Raw genomic sequence first — 16,705 nt, 5'->3', positions numbered from 1 at the left:
TCTCCAACCCTGGTCCTGGAGAGCTACAGGGTCTGCTGGTTTTCATAGTGACTCTGCACTTCATGAATCAATTAGAGCAGTTGATTACCACAGTTAACTCATCTCACCTGGTGTCTTGGGTCTCAATTGGGTGCTGATTTTAAGGTGAAAACAAAAACCAGCAGACCCTGTAGCTCTCCAGGACCAGGATTGAAGACCACTGATCGATACAATGTGTCTCCAACTGCAGCTCGTGCAAGTGCAGCCATGCGTATTTTTAATGTTCATATTCAGGCCCATAGCTAAGCTAGCATAGCGTTCCCTCTCTAGATATTTTGCCCTACTAGCATACTTGACCATCGTGGGCTAAACTTGATTGCAGTGACGGCAGGAACAGAAATAAAGAAATGGATGAATAAACAGGTGTAAGCGTAGGAGGACGGGGGGGTTTGGGTGGTATACCGTGGGTGATGTTGAGCTCGTTGCCGATGGCCAGGCTCCACACCTTTCCCCTGACGCTGGGGGGTACGCCCTGCCACCACAGCTCTCGAACCCGTCGAGACGTACACCTGTGGCAGGGAGAGAGAGAGAGAAGGAGGGAAGGGAAGAAGAGAGGGTGAGGGAGCAAAAATAGAAAAGAGGGAGAGAGGGACAGGGACAGAGAACAAAAAGGAATAAGAGGAAGGGCAGTTCAGGAAGCCTTTGTCTAGAACATTTTTCTTTACTTCTCAACTCAACTGCTTATACAGCTTCAGTTTGCCCACAGTACTGGCAGTAAAGTGGCACTGGAGCGAATGAAATGGAACTGAAATGCATTGGACTGATGGGCGGGGACTCGGGCTCACGGGGGGCCTCAGCAGGGCAACCGGAGCCCTGGAAACGAGCGCAGCCAATCAGAGCACTCACATGGTCTCCCAGTTGGGGAGGATTTCCTGGTTCCAGGTGAGTGCAGCGTTGCCAATGCTCTCCTCCAGCTTGCATCGGTCCTCCAGCTGCTTCCTCCTCTTCTGAGCCTCCTTCATCTCTGCAGGAGGAACAGGAACAGGATCAGGACACATTTACGCCATCATATCACTCCTGTTCCACTCAGACACTTATAGCATTAAATTACCCGTTTCAATGTGAGACACATATATCATTACATTACTCCTGTTCCACTGAGACACTTACACCATTACATTACCCCTGTTCCACTGTGAGACACTTATACCATTTCATTACTCCTGTTCCACCAATCTAGTACATCTATATCTGTGGTACAGGGATACAAACAATCAAGGCCATGATCTTTAAGATCAATTCTGACCTTTAATTCAAACTACTGCGGTCTTGTGTGGATGATGTCGCAGTTTAAAAGTTGTCTTTGCGATGAAAGTGTACGCCCGAGAAAGAAAGCTTACAAGCCTGCACTGAAACCAAGCTGTCAGTTCAGGAAGAAAGCTTGGCTTTTATTTTTTAAATATTTCATTTTATTAAACAGAGAATGTGTGACACAAACATCCCATGGTTATCTCAGAAGCACACCTTCGAGCACCTCATCTCTGCTTCACTCCACCTATTTTAAAAGTTTTCAGAAATGGGAGACAATTTTCTCTACTTTCTTGTCTTTATTTATTTTGCATTTATTGCAAGAACTGAGGGGAATAAAAACCCTGAAAAAAGACTGAATGTGATTGCTGACATGTAAAACACCACATTATTTTCAAGCATTAGAGTCTTCAAATGCTGATATTCAGTTTCATGGCCCAGGCCTACACATACGCAGCTACCTGCACAAGGAAAGAAGCGGTCTGTTTATAATAATTCCACGCAGGATTGTGCTCACTGAAATTGCTACAAGCCGAACCTGTCAGCTGCACATTACATTTTCACTCAAGTGGAATGCCTTTCATATTTTATAATAGATTTATTATTTCACTGCCATTTATTTTCCTTCAGAGAGCAACATATGCTGAGAAATTCTGTATTTTTTTTAAAGGAAGGAAAACAAGCCTGCGGCATAATGTAACATGCACAACACGTTTGTGTGTAACATGTAAAAATTTATCTCGTTACAGAATTCAATTGTTAGATGTACTGAGAGCGTGTTTAGAGAGCTCCAACCTCGCTTCTTGGCCTGCGCCACCATCTCTTCATACTGCTGTCTGTGTTTCTGTGCCTCTTCTGCTGGCTTGGCTGGAAGATTCCTGTAAACACACACAAGCACACACATGCACACAATCACACACACAAAGGGCAGGTAAGGTTAACAAAAAAGAAGACAGAATAAGGTGACTCTTAACAGTGATGAATGGTTTGCAAATGAGAACAAGACCCTGCAGATAAGATGGTGGCCACTGTGCCATGGTATTCCGTAGAAATGATGGCAACAGCCTGGATTTTAATTAGGGATGACAACAAGCTCCGAAATTAAACTGCTCAGGCCTCAGGCACTGGCCTTTATCAATGGCAAACAGAAAATCTCCCATCAGCCATTGCTGTAGAGAGAGGTCTATAGGGATTATAAGGAATGGTTTGGAACAAAACAGTACAATTCAGCGTTTGTTTTGTTGTTTTGGCATTACAACCTTGCTTATGATCGCACCAATAAAACTGGTGCATTGAATTGCAGTGAGCGAGATCAATCCATCAGTATGCGTGAGTGTGTCTGTGTGTGTGTGTGTGTGTGTGATGTGTATGTGTGTGTGAGAGAGAGAGAGAGAAGCACTTGGAAGCATTAGTAGTTGTGAGAAAGGACAGAAAGTGAGAAAGGGTGAGAGAAGCTTCCCCATCCACAACTAAAGGGAGATTTGGGTGATATGAAGACATTTGAACATGTGCAATAGCCTGTGCAGGTTTCAATATTAGGGTATACTGTACGAGTGTGTGCATTAGCATGTGCTGGGATATGAGCATATATGAATGTGTGCATCAGCGCTGGGGCCCTGTGGGGTTTGAGGGGACCCGGGGGAGCCTGCAGTAAGCAGCTTACAGGGACACCGCGGCATTAAACTTTCATTACACACTCCCATCTCTCAGATTAAGAGGAGCCTAAGAGGGGCAGGGAGAGAGGGCCAGGGAAGGTAGGGAAGAGCATTCAGACCGGAGGGGTTGGTATGGCAACGAGTGTAGCATCTGACTTATGTGTCCCACATCATCCATTTGCGAAACCGTATATATATATGTACATACACGGTATATATATATATATATATATATATATATATATATATATATATATAGCGTTACTATTCAGTGCCTTGGTGCAATGGCAGTGTCCTACCAGAGATTTAGTGCAGGGCAATACTGTATTAAGAATGTCACAAAAATTGCCGCTACATCTGTATAATTACAGAATAGTGTGCCTCTGAATACAAACCCTTATAAACATTATTTATTCTGTTGTTTGATAATGTTTATCCTCAGGGTTTGTACACTCAGTGTGTAAAAAGTGTAAGCTTAAGAAAGCTTTTCTTAGGGCTGGGACTGGCCGCATGTTGGGCAGGGTCCCTCCTGCTGTTGAGAAACAGGGACATCTAGACCCATCATACAGAGCGGGCAGGGACCCACCCATCGGCTACGTGCCGAAAACATGACACGCAACCCTAGCATTACAACATCACGCTAACGCTCATACGCTACGCGCAGAGGAACCCAGAGGGGCTGCATGAGTTAGCCAACTCTGCCAGTGTTAGCATAACGGCTAGGGAGCTGCACTTGTGCAACTATGAGGTTGTCAGTTCGCAGGTAGGACAGTGCTGTCGTACCCTTGAGTAAATTACTTAGTGAACAACTGTATAACGGGCTGTATGTAAGCTGTGTAAGTCACTCTAGATAAGAGGGTTTTGCTAAATGTCTAAACTGTAAATGTAACTCACGCTGGACGGTCCTCCAGGATAAGTGCTGTGGTGGACAGGGGTTCGAAATCCAGGTTCTTCCTCACGCTCTGTTTGGGAGATGCCAGGTTGCCAGGTCTACCACTTCTTGTTTCATATTCCTGAGGAAACGAGAAGGGGGGGGGGGAAAGTCACTCTCCTCTTCCTGTGAGGACAGCAGCATGGTGCAGTGTGTACAGTTAGGTCTGTAATCAGCAGGTTACAGGTTCAAGTCCCAGGTGAAGGACTGCTGTGGCAAGTACTTACTCTTAAAACATCCAGAAGTCCAAATAAATAACATGCAAGAACATATACCTGATATACGTCAGCACAGATGTGTACGTACAGTATCAACAGATTAATTGTATAGCGGTTATTCAAAGTTATAAAGACAGATATTAGTTTTTATACTGTGCTGGTATGCACAGCAGTCACAGCACCACAGGAAATAGCTCAAACTGAAAATAAGTTCACTGGATTTTTTTTTTTTTAAACAATGAATAAGCCTAGGACATGAACCATACCTTTAAGAGTACTTAACAGATGAAGATTAAAAGCATGATAACAAGGGTAAAACAGCAGTTGGTAGAAGCCTGCATCGGATAGATAACAACACCTCTCCAAAGATGCTAGCTGCACTCGTTCAGGGTGTGACCTTACCATAGTGGATTGGATAGTGCCAGACTTGGCACAAATATGAGAATAGAAACACAAGGATTTTACATAGTTTTTTTTTTTTTTTTGCTTGCAGCATTCTAATTCCAATATATGGTATCTAACTTTTCTAAGAGGAAAATTGCACCACTTTATAAAAAATAAAGAGAGGATAAAAAAAACAGCTTTCTACAGTACAATATTTCTACAGGAACTCTGCTTATTTATGGATGAGCAAGAGGACACAGCCAGCTGAATTCCTAAAACAATCCTTCCTCAGACTCTGAAAGGGAAAGCAATGGAGAAACAAAGGTCAATGCCTCTAGCCTTTGTATGGCACGTGGCGTGAGGTCACAGCTTGTATGGGGGGAGGGGTCACAGTCATATGGGGGGAGAAGCACTCATGACTGAGATGGCCTCACTGCCCTCTACTAATGAAAAGCAGACTGCTTCAAACCAGTCTGCAGAACTCGATGACCGCTGACTTCCAGTCCAATCTCACACAGACTGCCCTCTCTTAAGATGGAAAATTACTGGTCAAAACTAACACTGGTCACACTTCTGAGCTGCGTGCGGTCACTGCGAAAGCTTGTCTGAAAGTGAGCAGTGACACTGGAACGCCGCAGCCAAGGGAGACAGAACTGTTTGGACATGCCTCTTTAAACTGCATTTCTGTGCCGAAAGCAGCTGCTGGTCTTGCATCACGGTCTGGTGCTGCGGTTTCCGCAAAGATGAGCAGGCCTAATCATCTCTCTGCACACACTCACACACAAAAAAGCTGTTGCTCCACGAAGAGAAGTTTGCTTCCTCTCAATGTTTAGGGGCTCTAATTTAAGATAAAAAACTTTTAGGCTCAGGACAGCGTTGCCGTTTTCCGCATGTAGCGACCATTGTGACGACTGACATTGAGTCAATGACGGGGCCAGAGGCGCCAACTTCTGTACACGTTGGCGGAACAAACAATGACACAGCGACAGCGAGAGTGACTGTGATTGGTCAAAGCAGTTTGATCTGTGAGCATGATTGGTCACAACAGCACGAGCTGCGAATGCGATTGGCCAAAATGTGAGCGGGGCTGGCCACAACAGCGGGAGCTGTGAAAATAGCTGTTCTAAACACAGCCAGAAGGCATGAACGAAACAGCCGGGTAAACCTCTAGCTCTTCGGCCTGCTAATTAATAAAGCCGTTACGGACCCCCATCGATCGAGTGCAGTCCCTCTGCACGCACACCCTCATCATCATCATCTGCACATCCTCTCCCTAAAGCACAGGGAAATCAGGCCAGAGCGTGTACCGGGGGGTGGGGCAGTGAAGGGGGTGGGGCTGAAAACATCCAGAAAGGCCTCTCGTGTCTTTTTACTTGATTAATACTGTAAGGACAGACTGAAGCTAAAGCGTAGTTGGAACCCGCTGAGGGATGCTGCGTTTCCCTCTCAGTTGGAAGTCGGTTCTTCCCCCGCACTGCCTCCTCTTCCTCACCTGACGCCTGGATAATTCACACGAGACCGTTTACAGACCAACCAGGCAAAATGACGGCATTAAGCTACTGAGGGCTACAGCTTTTTCTGCAATGCGTTGACACCACCCTTTGTTCAGGAAGATCAATCTTCCCAGCATTCACTGTGATATCCTCCTGAAATGCAAAGTCACCAAAACACCGCTGAGCAAGAGGCCGCAGTCGTTCTCCTCTTCATCAGGGGGACAAAGCGGTGGACTGTTCCAGAAAATGAGGAAGCGGGATTGCGTGGCCTCTGTGATGATTGTTCTGGCCAGAACCCGAAAGAAGAAGTGGGGGTGGGGGGGTGCTCACGGAGGCCAGGTGGTGACAAAACCAATCTGTGTGAAGTGCTGGCACGGTGAGTCTGGGATCAGGGCCAGGCCAACCAATGACAGGCCTGAATACAGCATGAGTCGCTCTTAACTGCACGATACGCTTTTCAGGTCTGTGGTCCTGACATCATAGCACGTCACGCTAACGTTACCCTCAGTTCCGCCAGGGAGGCTTTTAAGCCTTACAGTTTACACGTCATCCCTTTGTAGAGCAATCCAGTCTGAGCAGCTCACTGGAGACCCACACAGGGACCAAACCTGGAGTTCTGTGGTCACATGACCGGCTCCCAGACCACAATGCATCACTGCAGGCCAATGTCACAACAAACACACAGGGCGGAGAAGTCCCAGGGGTCTAAGCCCAGGGAAGGTCGCGTTCCTGCTGTGTGACGGACAGAGGAACGCTGACGCACACCCTATTGACTGATCTAGCAGGTCACAGGGGTCGGGAGCGGCGAGGTATCAGCAGCGAGTGAGCCAGAATGGAGAACGCTTTTCTTTTCTTATCAGCCGGCTTAATGCGATCAGGCAGGAACATGTCCGCCTCCCTCGCCACGTCTTCATGACTCACATACCAATCAATACCTCCACACCAAACTCAACTACAGTGCCTGGTACATTTTACAGGTCTCCCTGAATAATGTGCATTTCCCTTAACGAGTCTGTCTTCATCCGTGTCCCCATCGGCAGGGAACAGAGGCCCAGGTGTGCGCCCCTCTCCATGTGAAACTGATTGGACTACAGGTCTAGTCCCATTGTGATGTCATAATGCGTGATGTCACTGCACAGGGCTTTTCGCTCCATTTGTGTTAATTACAGTGATCATAGGAGACGTGCCGAGATGCCGAGCCTCCCACTCAGGATATTCTGAGACTCCACACAGGGACATGCTTTAATTACCACCTATCCCCCTCCACCAAAGACATTTTATAAAAACACAGAAAACAAATACGTGCCCGATTTTACAAACCCAGCCAGGCTATAACCGCTGCAGTAAACCAGATGCAAAATGCATCTCCTTGGTTTAACTTCACCGCCAGTGGAGCTGTTAAATGTGCCTAATCCATTTACTGCTCACAAGATGCAAATTGAATACATCATCTTGTTCGGGTTTGCATCCTTTTATTTTTTTACCCCGAGTTAATAAAGCGATTTGTGCATTTGCACGCTCCGGTGGTTACAGCATCTGCATCCCTGGGTTACCGTCTCCAGGGAAATAGTACTCCCCCCCATGTGACCGCGTTTGTAACGTTTCATTAACTCCTTGCCGCTCCCGTGGTAACAGCAACACTGGCTCGAGCTTCGGCCTGGGCTCCGCGGCAAACAGGCACCGCACTGCGATGCTCGAGCCCGCTGCCGAAGGTGCCGGTCTCTGGGGTACCTGCGCACCACAAAAACAAGCCTGTTTACCGGCGGGCAACCTCCCACAAGGAGCGTGCGCAGAGCAGTGACATCACCACACTCCAAACAGGACCCCGGCGCTGCATTCCCCGACTTACACGAGAGACAGGCACCCACTTCTCCTCCTGAAGACAGCCCGTGTGAAAAGGCCAGCCCACAGAGAAAGAGAGAGGCCATTAGGCTACGAGTCACACCTGGGGACTACACACACACACCCCACAACAGTGCCGGGGATGTAAGCCACTGTTTGAGACTGACCCCAGTACTGTTAGACAGACTCCTGTACAGGGAGAGAGACAGAGTTCGAATTTGACAAAACCCTGTATAGAGACAGACTTCAGTCCACAGAAAAACACTCCTGTACAAAGAGACAGACTTATGCAGAGAGAGACAAACTCTTGTACAGAGAGAGACTCCTGTATGAAGAGAGACACACTCCAGTACAGAGAGAGACAGAGTCCTGTACAGAGAGGCAGACTCATGTACAGAGAGAGACAGAGCCCTGTACAGAGAGACACACTCCAGTACAGAGACAGACTCATGTACAGAGACAGAGTCCTGTATAGAGAGACACACTCCAGTACAGAGACAGACTCATGTACAGAGACAGAGTCCTGTACAGAGAGACACACTCCAGTACAGAGACAGACTCATGTACAGAGACAGAGTCCTGTACAGAGAGACACACTCCAGTACAGAGACAGAGCCCTGTACAGAGAGACAGACTCATGTACAGAGTCCTGTACAAGGACCTACTCCTGTTTTGAAGCAAACTCATGAGAGCACTGAAAAACCCTGGAACTGTCTGCTCACCAGGAAAGTCAGAGGTAAAATCTCATCTCTGCACATGATGCGCCCCTATAAACATCAACGCATTTTCCACAACATGCCGTAAACCGTCGCAGTGCCAAAAATGAGCAAGCGCCAAAATGCGCTACTGCGTGCCAACAACAAAAAGGACAAAGGGGGCATTTAGAAAAAAAGCAGTGTTCCGCAGCAGCAGACGGTAACATAAGTCAGCGCAAATGCCACGCTCACTGAGCAGGAGATACAGCCGACCGCATCAATAACACAGCGGGCCAGGAGGGCTGCAATGTGACACTATCATCAGCGCGGAGATCAGAGTCTGGAGCCCGCTCGCTGTTACAGTCTGCTCCTTCAGCCATGAGCTCCTGCAGACACCAGCCCAGACATACTGAAGATCTCCATTAACACTCACACCTCCAGAGAGAGAGAGAGAGAGAGAGAGAGAGAGGAGAGGGAGGGGGGAGAGAGGGAGAGAGAGGGGGGGGGGAGGAAGAGAGAGGAGGGGGAGGAGAATGGAGAGAGCGCCTCAGAGAGGGAGAGGGAAATGGAGAGTGACAGAGACAGAGGAGGAAGCAAAGGAGAGCGAGATTCAGAGGCAGAGAGAGAAGAGGAAGAGTGGGAGAGACCGAGAGACACACGCGCGCACACACACACACACACACACACACACACACACACACGCACACGCACGCACAGCCGGGCTCCCCCTCGCTCACCATGTACGCTGGCGTTCCGTGCGGACGCCCGGGGCGTCGGTGCTGCGGCTCAGCGGCGGCGGCGGGGGGGGGGCCTGCGCAGCCCGGTTGCGGGACACGCCCCGGTGTGGCACTGCGGCGGCGGCGGCGACGGCGGGGGCGACGGCAGCGGCAGCGCGGGCTGCATGGTAGTGCGGAGCTCCGGCCGAGTCTGCTCCTGGCACGCTGGCGCTAGACTGAGCCTCCCCGCATTACGGCGCAGCGCGGCGCGTTGGGCCGCTCCCCTCCGCCCCGCGCATGCGCGCGTCTGCGCCTACGCGCCCCGCCGCACACTTCCCTTTTTTTAAACCGCTCACTCTCTCTCTCGCTCTGTCTCCCGCGCGCTCGCTCTCTCTCTCGTGCGCTCGCTCGCTCTCTCTTTCTCTCTCGTGCGCGCTCTCACTCTCCTCCTCCTGCTGCTTTTGCTCGCTCGCCCCCCCCCCCCTCCTGGCGAATCAGTGCGGATCTGTGATACTAGTCACCGCCGCTGCGCTGTAAGGAGCTCAGCCAGCCAGGCCACGCCAATCAGCAGCAGAGGGGACAGAGGGAGAGGAGACAAGCCATCCTATCTCTGACCTCGGCTGCTAATGCCTGGCGCCTGTCTGCGGAAAAGCTCCCGTGTCGCTGAATTAGCCTGTGCGACTCCCGGGGTGCCGTTAATCAGGTGATGTCACTGATCTTTTGTTCTCTTCTGCCCCTCCCCCCTCTCCTGTGACCATGGTAATGGGGGGGGGGGGGCAGTACTCACATGCTCTTTAAGGTAAAAGACAGGTAGAGAAGAGGTGAGGAAGAGAAGAGAATGACCTCACCACCCACACATAAACAAAACCCATAAACATATTCAACACTATGAACTTCTTAAAGGTATGAAACGCATTGAAGTATTTTTATTTAGCATTTCTGTGTACTGTTAACCTCACTCAAGACCAGTCCCACCAGTCATTGCTGCACTGAAATCAAAACATTATAAATAGGAAGTTGGACAAAAATAAATAAATCACAGAGACTAGCCAGGGTTACGGAAAAGCAGTACGGTAAACGTAGCAGCAACCGTTCACCAATTTAAACATGCACTTCTGAGTTCACACTCACAAAAAATGCTTTGGTGCAGTGTTAATTAAAACGACAGCAGCTGTAAACTTCACAGGCAGTTAACCTCTGGACCTTCATGTCCACTCTTTCCATTAGAACAAAAAAGAAGGAAAAAAAAGGAAAAGAAAAAAAAAAGGCACATGATCCAGCACTGTGGTCTAAGGCTGGGTTGCTCGTTGCTAGGGAAGGACAATAGCCTCAAGCAGCCCTTGTAAATTGAGCCAAGTCATTCTACCTCCATCGCCGTAGATCCTGTTACCGGCGGCAATGGAAGCCTGAGAGCAAGCGGATGCCCCGCTGGTGTGGCGTGCTCTGAAACCCGGGCTCCGAGCCTGGCGTTTCCGTCTGCAGCGCCAATACGGGTGTATCGGGTGACGGCGACAAATTCTATGCGTTACACCTCTCGTCCGCCCTGATGAACTTTTACATAGAGCTGAAACGTACATCGGGGCTCAAAGTACAGCGCGTGATCCAGGAGGACAGGGTAAGGAGGGCCGTGGTGACGAGGGGGAAAACAAAATGGCTTCCTCTGAGAAGTGTCCTTGGTGAGACGCGAGGCGGTACATTCCCCTCAGCCTAACCGGACATACATGGGCTAAAGCACACAAAACCAACAAAGGGCCAGGCTAGCAATGCAAACAGACCCCGGCCATTACACGTGCACACACAGAGACAGGTTTTGTTTCTTTGTGCAGGGGCGGAGGGGAGAAAAGCACCGACAGGCCAATAAAAACATTACTCGGCCCTGAAATTCCACACAAACTCCACATTTTTCATTACCATTGGTCCAAAAATCCCATGCCCCCCCCCCCCTCCCCCACTTGTTATGAGTGTCCACAAAAGCTCCACAGCACCTGACAGTCACACCCCACTTCCAGGAGCCTGAGGGTGCTCCCACAGACTCCCAGAATGCAAAGGGAGTAGCCACTGCATTGACTTCTCTGAATTCTATGAGTGTTAATGGGGGCAGTGATTAGAATAGCTACTTCTCTACCATTAAAGGGCCTCCATTCAACACCAATCAGCAGTGATGAGTGGTTGTAGTACAATGTACTGAAGTTGCTTAATGCTTTACACAGACTATTCAAACTAACACTCAAACACTGGTCCCATCATCTGTACTTGTGAGCGGTAAGAGGCACATTTCCCACATACCAGGGAATTCTACAGTGTATGTGAACACAACCTAAAGCAAGGCTTCTCAAACTCCATCTTCGGGCCTCAGTGTAGGTAATGGTTTTTGTTGCAACCCAGTTGCATTTTTTTTTTTGCATCTCCTGACAAATTAAAGGTTGTTAAATTAAAACGTGCTACAGTTATTCCATATTTCTGTTACTGAACTGAAGTTTGAAATTTTCTACAACTGGTTTAGTTTCAGTAACCAGGTGTACATTTTCAACAATTATGACACTACTGCTTTCATTTTTCAGTCCAATTTAATCTTTTTTTTTTTTAAATGAGCCCACTGTCATGAAGTACATTACTTAAATAATGACTTTATCTGACTGATTAGAAGCCTGGGACATGAATATGGGACATTTATAGTTTTTTATTGGGACTGGCTGTAGTTCAAATTAGCTCCTGTTTCCCTCTGATACAAAATTTAGTACTGGCGGTGATTCAAATGAGCTCCTGTTCTCTCTGACACAAAATTTAGGACTGACTGTGCTTCAAAATCTGTTCCCAATGACACAGAAAGGCTATGGTTCATATCCTATTCCCTCTGACACAGAATGGCTATGGTTCATATCCTATTCCCTCAGACACAGAATGGCAGTGGTTCAAATCCTGATCCCTCTGACACATAACTCCATGTTTCACAGTTTTCATAAAACGGGACAGGTAAGAACAATAATATATTTTTTTGTATAATATTCGAGAAAAATGGACGTTTAAAAGATCAAGAGACCAACACCCCGCTTGCTTCAGGAGCTATCTGTTGCCCTCTGCATTACATCACAGTCACGTGAGAATGTGGCCACCTACTTAACAAAATGTCTCCTCCCTGTACTCCAACAGCCTCACCACGCGTCTGCCCCGAAAACACATCTGGTGACGACCGTGCTCAGAACTGAGATAATGCACGCGCGACATCGTGGAATCAGCGGTGGCGGCTGCTTCTCAGAGACAAGCGGATAAAAGGGTATCTGCCTGCAGTCTGCGCATATCTACCTCAGCTAAGTGCACGTACTGTATCAGGCTGGCTGTGTGAGGAAGGCGTGGCTTACGGCTGGCGAGCGACTGGAAATATTAATATTAATGAGGCATGAGGTGGTCACCTCATGACAGAACAGCATAAAGTGGGGTCATTCCAGCTGTTGTGAACTGAATGTTAGATAGTCTTATGTAGAAGACTGGTTGTGCTGTACACTGTCACTGCGTGGGAATCTGTACTTTCCTCAGGAGGTGAAAAAAGCCCTTATATGATACCCCATACACCACAAACCTAAATACAACCCAAACTAAAATATTTTTACCCAAATAAATAAACCCATATGTTGAATCAAATAAGACAAATATAACTACGGGTGTGCTCATTTAATTAAAATGATGTCAATGAGTCACACAAACAGCACTAAAATCATTAGAAAGAAACTTGAGTATTGTCTAACTCACAACAGCTTCTAACTGATACTTCATTTTTAATATTTCAAGACACAATACGGTTGAGCCGTATGACATAACTATGAGGTTGTGGAAATGTTCGTGTGCTTTCACAAGTGTTCTCGCTGCCTGAACCTTTGACCCACGGTGACCGGTATCTTCAGACCCCCACTCACGTTATCTTTCGCTGATCAGTCAGCTCCAGAGCGTGTGAGCTAACAGAGGGCAGCGGTCACTCTCCGGGAACCTCTGGCACTCAAGGTGCAAACTTCTGTTACCAGAAACCGGCTCCAACCGGCTGCCTTCCGGAATTTTCCACCCTGCTGTTAATTACATTAACGCTTCACACTGTGGGTAGGTCTTATTGGTGACCACTCACCTGTATGTGCTGGGGTATTATCACTTTACGCTGCAGCTTGTGTCTTTGGTAGGTAGATAGAGACACACACACACACATACATGTCTGCCTGTACATGTGTATCTGTGTGTGATTTGTAGTGGTTATGTGACAATATTCGTGTTTATGTGCGCATTTGCGGGTGCTCTGTAGTTCAGTGTGTGTGTGTGCTGTAGCTGTGTTTGTATGTCTAACGTATGTTTTCTTGTGTGCTCTATAGATGTGTGTGTATATAGTATGTGCATGTGTGCTGTATTTTGTGTGTTTGCGCTGCAGTTGTGTATATGAGTACAGCATGTGTTCCTGCGCACTGTAGTTTGCATGCGTACTGTGTGCACTTTCATGGTAGTTTATGTGTTTGAATGTGTATGTGTGCGCTTGCTGTAATTTCTGCACAACCACCGATCTGCACACTGCTAGTTTCTGAATACACAGTGTGTGTGTGCACCTGCGTATGCACAAGCACACATACACGCGCTCTACCTTCTGGATTTTCCGGGGGTCCTTCACGGGCCCCTCCCTCAGGGGAACCTTCCCAAAGAGCTTCCATCCCGGCTCCCTGGGCTCCAGAGGCCTGGGCTCCTTCACCTTCCTGGCGAACAGACTCCTGTGGAAACAGAAAAAGGGCGAAAGATGAGACTCGGACCCTGAGAACAGCCCCCTGCCCCCTGCAGCGCATGCGCTCATGCACTAAACGCAGGGGGAAAGCAGGGGAAAAGGCTCACAGGTTAAACGGTGCAGGGGAGGCCCCGTCAAGGTGGCCCTGAATACCAGCGGCTTGTAAAGGGTGAAACTTTAATAGGGGAGCAGAGGAACAGCGTGTGAGCGTGTGTGTGTGTGTGTGTGTATGCGCATGACAGAAGGAGAGGGTGAAACTTTAATAGGGGCGCAGAGGAACAGCGTGTGAGTGTGTGTGTGTGTGTGTGTGTGTGCGTGCGCATGACAGAGGGAGAGGGTGAAACTTTAATAGGGGCACAGAGGAATGGCATGTGTGTGTGTGTGTGTGTGTGTGCACGTGTGACACAGGCAGCTAATGAAACTTTAACAGGGGCACAGAGGTACGGCATGCATGTGTGTGTGTTTGTGTGCGTGTGCGTGACAGAGGGAGAGGGTGAAACTTTAACAAGGATGCACAGGAACGCGGTGTGTGCGTGTGCGTGTGTGTGTGTGTGTATGAGAGAGAGACGCAGGTTCACTTTAACTGCCACAGCGAAATGGACACGAGCCCGCCCGCATTCCAAAATCCACAGCTTATCCAACCGCTTTATGAAATTTATTACAAGGGCCCTCGTAATGACAACCAAGGTCACACAAGGCTTTCTGTGCATTAAACTCTTACTGCAGAGCATTTCGTTTTGTACATACTGTTCTACTCACTGAAGAGTTCATATTAACTTTAAGCAGCAGTGTAACCAGTTTACAGAGACAGATAAGAGAGAGAATCCAGTCACAATGTAGCTACAACAAAGCACGAAGTAAGGACGATCACTAAGAAACCATCCAGTCTGAATTCACTGCTTCATAATATCACATGATGTGATTTGTAACGTAGGAGGTTAATGTACAATGAGTCAGTAATTTGATACCTCGGCAAAAAAAAACTACCTTTGAAAGATTAGGTAACTCAATAAAAGCATATATTTCTGCTGAGTGGCCTGGTGTATCAGTTATAAGTGATGTAACGGGCAGATAAAATATCAAACCGCACGATGGGCTGTTTCCTGACCAACGATTCATCTTTATGGCTCTTATCGGCCTGATGGAAGACCCTTGGGCAGGAGAACTTGGCTGCTGTGGGTCTGACCGGAGCAGAGGGATGGGGGGGCTGGGAGGGGCTGGATCTGACTGGAGCAGAGAGACAGGGGCTGGATCAGGTGCAGGGCTGTCCAATCTTATGCGAAAAGGGCCGGTGTGGGTGTGGGTTTTTGTTTTAGCCCAGCACCAAGACACCGGATTCTACTGATCAAGGTCTTGGCTAAAGACCGTGATTAGATAAATATTTAAATCAGGTGTTGTAGGTCCGGGCTAAAAACAAAAGCCTACACCCACACCGGCCCTTTCTGGGTGAGACTGGACCCCCCTGGTCTAATGAGTCCCACAGGCCCTAGAGCAAAGCAGTCGCCATGGCGCCCAGGCCAGAGTTCAGGGTAGAGTGATATTTACGGTGTGCTGCAGGGTAGGGCAGCCCAGCTGAACACCGGGCACAGAGAGCGAGTGCTAGCAGAGCAGCAGTGGGCGAGCGACGCGGCCGGGACAGAGCGGAACGGAGACCACACAGGGGGTGTGGGGACGGAATGCGCATTTATTTTTAAACGCGGTGCAGATGACCCCCTCGCTGAGGAAGGCATGTCAGAGGGGCAGGGGCGACTGCAGCGGACAGCAGCGTAAATCACGACCCCGCCCCAGCCAGGGGGCGAGACCGCAAAGCCCACAATGCACTGCACACTCTGACACTGCTCATCTGGCGATCTGCCACATACCTGCTCTACAGGGTGCACACACGTGTGTATGCACGGGCATGCACGTGTGTGCGTCTGTCAGCGAAGATATCAGTTATAACATCTTTCTTTTTCCCCTCCAAGTTTGATCAAAAATAAAGATTTCAAGTGACAGGAACAATCTCCAAATTCCATCAAGGAACTTACCTACACATCCTGCATTGTGACATCACTAAACCCAGGCACAGAGACAACCACTCAAACTAAAACCCTCTTCACCACTGCAAAAACAACAACTTCACCACAAGCTTAAATCAGCATTTGTACACCAGTGTATGGCATAGGTGGAACAACCTAATATAAATACAAAAGTAACAGTGCTACAAAAACTAATTGTGAAATGCTCCGGACTTCTGGTGAAGACTACGATACCCATACTTCTGTACTGCTATGAGGCAGTCTGTTTAAAGGGATCCCTGTAGCTCCCCCTGAGTCACAGTGGAAAAGCCCGCAGCGCGGTGCCAGCAGGACCCCCCACAGCCTCCACTCTCAGCTGCCAGCTCCGTGTGACAGGGCCTGCCGCGATAACCGCAAGGCTGCCTGCCAAACCGCCACCAGCGCTAGCATCAGCGTTAGCCAGCGCAAATCCCTCCCTCCCTTTGGCCTGGCCGATAACTTTCAAACAACCCCACGCGACTGGAACCCGCCCCGTGACCAAGAACGAGAAACAGCCCGAAGCTACGGTGCGCTGCAGCCGTGACTCATAAAAAAAACCTCCTAAACCTGCTGCTGAGGAAAGCAGACATTACGGGGTCAAAGGTGAAGAAGCGCCTGTCAGAGGTTCTGCAATGACATGAACGGCGGATGGCGGTCTGGAACTCCATGGTGCTGGTACCTCTCATGAATTACAGCGG

At 48.6% G+C, this 16,705-nt stretch overlaps 1 protein-coding gene across 6 annotated transcripts in view; it reads right to left on the bottom strand.

Annotated features, from left to right (window-relative positions):
• tbc1d14 (TBC1 domain family, member 14) overlaps positions 1-16,705 on the bottom strand; it is a 45,186-nt gene that overhangs the window by 12,107 nt on the left and 16,374 nt on the right. For 5 of the 6 annotated variants that reach the window (XM_064343603.1, XM_064343600.1, XM_064343601.1 and 2 more), the window contains 5 exons: positions 13,837-13,960; positions 3,837-3,955; positions 2,083-2,165; positions 886-1,003; positions 442-548 (listed from right to left, as the gene is read on the bottom strand). In XM_064343603.1, the coding sequence (XP_064199673.1) occupies positions 442-548; positions 886-1,003; positions 2,083-2,165; positions 3,837-3,955; positions 13,837-13,960 (551 nt within the window). Of the gene's footprint in view, positions 1-441; positions 549-885; positions 1,004-2,082; positions 2,166-3,836; positions 3,956-9,242; positions 9,531-13,836; positions 13,961-16,705 lie in introns of those variants that run through there. The other variant, XM_064343605.1, reaches the window with a different exon arrangement.

This window comes from Anguilla rostrata, chromosome 7, assembly GCF_018555375.3.
Source record: "Anguilla rostrata isolate EN2019 chromosome 7, ASM1855537v3, whole genome shotgun sequence".
Lineage (NCBI taxonomy): Eukaryota > Metazoa > Chordata > Actinopteri > Anguilliformes > Anguillidae > Anguilla > Anguilla rostrata.
Note: the sequence above shows the minus strand (reverse complement) of the source record. Positions and strands in the feature narration are given on the sequence as shown.